Source organism: Carlito syrichta, unplaced genomic scaffold, assembly GCF_000164805.1.
Source record: "Carlito syrichta isolate Samal-C Ts95f unplaced genomic scaffold, Tarsius_syrichta-2.0.1 Scaffold273620, whole genome shotgun sequence".
Taxonomy (NCBI): Eukaryota; Metazoa; Chordata; class Mammalia; order Primates; family Tarsiidae; genus Carlito; species Carlito syrichta.
The window spans coordinates 28378-31637 of NW_007217716.1; the positions used below are offsets into that span (position 1 = coordinate 28378).

At 53.7% G+C, this 3260-nt stretch overlaps 1 protein-coding gene across 1 annotated transcript in view; it reads right to left on the minus strand.

Annotated features, from left to right (window-relative positions):
* The window catches only part of WAS (Wiskott-Aldrich syndrome), a 7644-nt gene that overhangs the window by 876 nt on the left and 3508 nt on the right, over positions 1-3260 (minus strand). Inside the window, exons 7-11 of the mRNA XM_008052361.2 lie at positions 2756-2930; positions 1596-1638; positions 1242-1395; positions 691-1097; positions 321-435 (exon numbers count right to left, since the gene is read on the minus strand). Coding sequence (XP_008050552.1) covers positions 321-435; positions 691-1097; positions 1242-1395; positions 1596-1638; positions 2756-2930 — 894 coding nt within the window. The remainder of the gene's footprint in view (positions 1-320; positions 436-690; positions 1098-1241; positions 1396-1595; positions 1639-2755; positions 2931-3260) is intronic.

Below are 3260 nucleotides of genomic sequence, written 5' to 3' on the forward strand. Positions count from 1 at the left end.
ACTCACCTCAGCCTCCCAAAGGCACGGGATTACAGGCTGAGCCACCGAGCCCAGCTTAGACTAATGTTAATACTACTGGACATGTGGGACATATGTAAATATGTAGACACACCCTGGTATTAATATTAACACTATTGCCAAAGAGTTAATTATATTATTGTCACATAATGACTTAATGTCTACATTGCCAAAAAAGAAATGAACACCAGATTCATGTTAATACTGGAACTAATGTCGCTATTAATGGCGACTACTGGGTTGTGTTCAGATCAATGCCAGCCCTGGGAACCAGTTTTGTGGTCCTGGCAGGACCCGCTCACCCGAGGAGTGGATGGCTCTGCTTCTCTTCTGCATCACATGCATTAGGGCTCCCACCAGCCCCTCTGAGCTCTGAGGTGATGGCTGCAGCGCTGAGTTCTCTGGGGCCCCAGGGGTCTGCGGCAAGCAGGGATCAGCACAGAGGGCTCAGGGTCTGGGAGAGCAGCATCTCCCCTCACCCCTTCTCCATATTTCTCCTCCCGCACATTCCAATGCCCTCCGATACTCCACCACCAACCTCCCAACCCTACCACTGAACCCCCAAGACCTGGCACCTCCATTGGTCCTGGCCCCATCCCCCAATATCCTGACTTGTATGGGACACCCCAGAGTCCCAGACCCCCCATCTTCTACCCTGCCCGTCATCCTCACCTTGTTCAGCTGAATTCCCTGCCGGATTTGATCCAAAAGCGCCCCCCGACCCCCACCAGAGGCTGGCCCCCCGCCGGGCACCAGAGCAGGAGGGGGTGGGGGAGGGACAGGCCCATCCCCAGAGCTGGGTGGTGGTGGTGGTGGTGGCGGTGGTGGCGGCATGGGTGGCCCACCAGCTCCAGGGGGCGGAGGGGGCAGTGGTCCGGAACGTCCAGTGACTGGAGGGGGTGGTGGTGGAGGACCCCCTCGGCCTGGGGGTGGGGGTCCCCGAGGTGTTGGTGGTGGTGGGGCACCTCCCAAAGGAACAGGGGGCAGTGGACCAGAACGACCCTTGTTACCCCCCACAATAGGGGGCCGCGGGGGCTGGTTCCCTCCTCTGGATGGTGGTGGGGGTGGTGGAAGCGGCTCTGTGCGGGGGGGAGGAAATAACATAGCTGCAATTATTATGGTTTTCTGCTGAGTCTCTTTGATACCTTTCTGACTTCAGTGTATCTCTTAGGTATCAACTGCCAGGGCTGGAGAAGAAGGGGTGCATGAAGGAGGGAGCTCACCCTGGCGCCTCATCTCCTGCCGCACAGCCTCCAGCCCACCCTGGTCCTCAATGAAATCATAGATCAGTTTGGAAGTCTCGGCATCAGTGAGCTGGGCCTCACTGATTCCTGCTCTGGAGAACAGACTCCGCAGATCGGGGTCAAGGTTGTTCACCTGCCCAGGAGGTAAAAGGCCGAGACAAGGGTAAAAGAGTAAGATAAAGAGGGAAGGGAAACGGATTATTATTGGGCCCATCCCAGCGAGGAATCTGAGAGGGGTGTGAGAGGAGAGGGTCTGGGGTGGGGTCTCAGCAGTGGTCTCTGGAAGGGTGGATAGAAGTTGAGTGGGGTCCAGGAGATTTGGGAGTTACTCACATCAAATCCATTTTGAGGATCCCACCCCACGTGGCTGACATGTCTGGGGGAGGTGAAGAGACTCCGGTGAAGCCCCGTTGCCCTTCCTTCTCTCCACCCTTCCTAGTGAAGCCCTCTTGCCCTCTCCTGCCCAGAGACTCTGAGGGGCCAGAATCAATGAATGAGTCTGAATGAGTGAATGAGTATGAGCAGAATTATGGAACTGGAAGGAGTCCATAGTTTGTGGTGCCGATCTGTCCACCCTTTCCTCTTCCCACCATTCATCTACCGAATCATTAGTCCACGTATCCATTCACATTCGTCAGACCACTGATCTGTCCATACATCTGTCTCTCCAACCATCTGTTTACCCATTTGTCCACCCATCTGTCCATCTGTGTGTCCACTTTTCCATTCATCCATTCATTTTTCTACCCATTCACACACTTCTGTTCACTTATCCACTGGTGTGTCCATTCATCCACATATCTGTTCACCTGCCCATCCCATCCACCTTGTCTGTGAACCTGTCAGCCTGCGTATCAGTCTGTCCACACACTCACCCACTCACCTGTCTACCTACTCACTTCCCATTGACCCATCCATCCAGCCCCTTATCCATTCATTCTTCAACCCACTCATTCACCCATTCATCTATCTATCCCTTCACCTACCTCCCACTGGCCCACCTCATCCACCTCATCTACCCATCCATTCTTTCACGTGCCCACCCACCCACTCCCCCACCAGCTCACCCAGGGTGGGACTAGGGTGAGGCAAGCGAAGTGTCTGGGGTGCAACATTTTTTTTTTTAGAGATAGGGTCTTGCTCTGTCACCCAGTACAGTGCATGGTCAACCTTGGACTCCTGGGCTCAAGCAGTCCTCCTGCCTTAGCCTCTCAAGTAGCTGAGACTATAGGGGGAAGCCACCATGCCAGCTGGGCTGCAAAATTGAAGGAGGCAGTCACCCTGAGTCACGAATTACGGTTGCATGACCCTGAGAGTGACTGCCTCCTTACATTTTGCACCCTAGGTGCCATATTGACCTCTCCCTGAACTCACCCCCCCATCTACTTACCTACCTATCCATCTGCCCATCCTTTCATCCACTCAGCTGTCCACCTGCTTATACACCCCTCCACCCCCAGGGGTCTGTGGGCCCAACAGGGCGAGGTTCTCACTTGAATCCACTGGGTGCACCGATATCAGCTTTGCTGATCTTCTTCTTCCCTGAGCGTTTCTTATCAGCTGGTCCAGGTCCAGGTGCTGGAAGCCCACGGTACCGTGAACTTGTGATGTCCGGGTTCTGGATGTCCACTGTCACCAGCCCCAGGGCCAGCGGGCCAGTTGGTGGGCCTGTGGGGAAAATAGGGTGACTGGATCATTTACTGACTGGCCAAAGCATAGGGGCAAGAAACGGGACAACTGTTGGGGGAATCTGTGTGTGTGTTTGATGGTCATGGAGGGAGTGGATGAGGGGTTCAAGGAGGGTCTATGGTGAAGTGGATGAATCCCTTAAGCCATTCATTCATTCACTCATGCTTAGCACTTAAGCATTGACTCATGTATTCACTGGATCATTGATTAATTTATTAAACTACATTCACTTATTCATTCACTCATTGCATTCTTCATTTTTTTTTTTTTTTTGAGTTGGAGTCTCACTCTGTCGCCCAGACTGGAGTG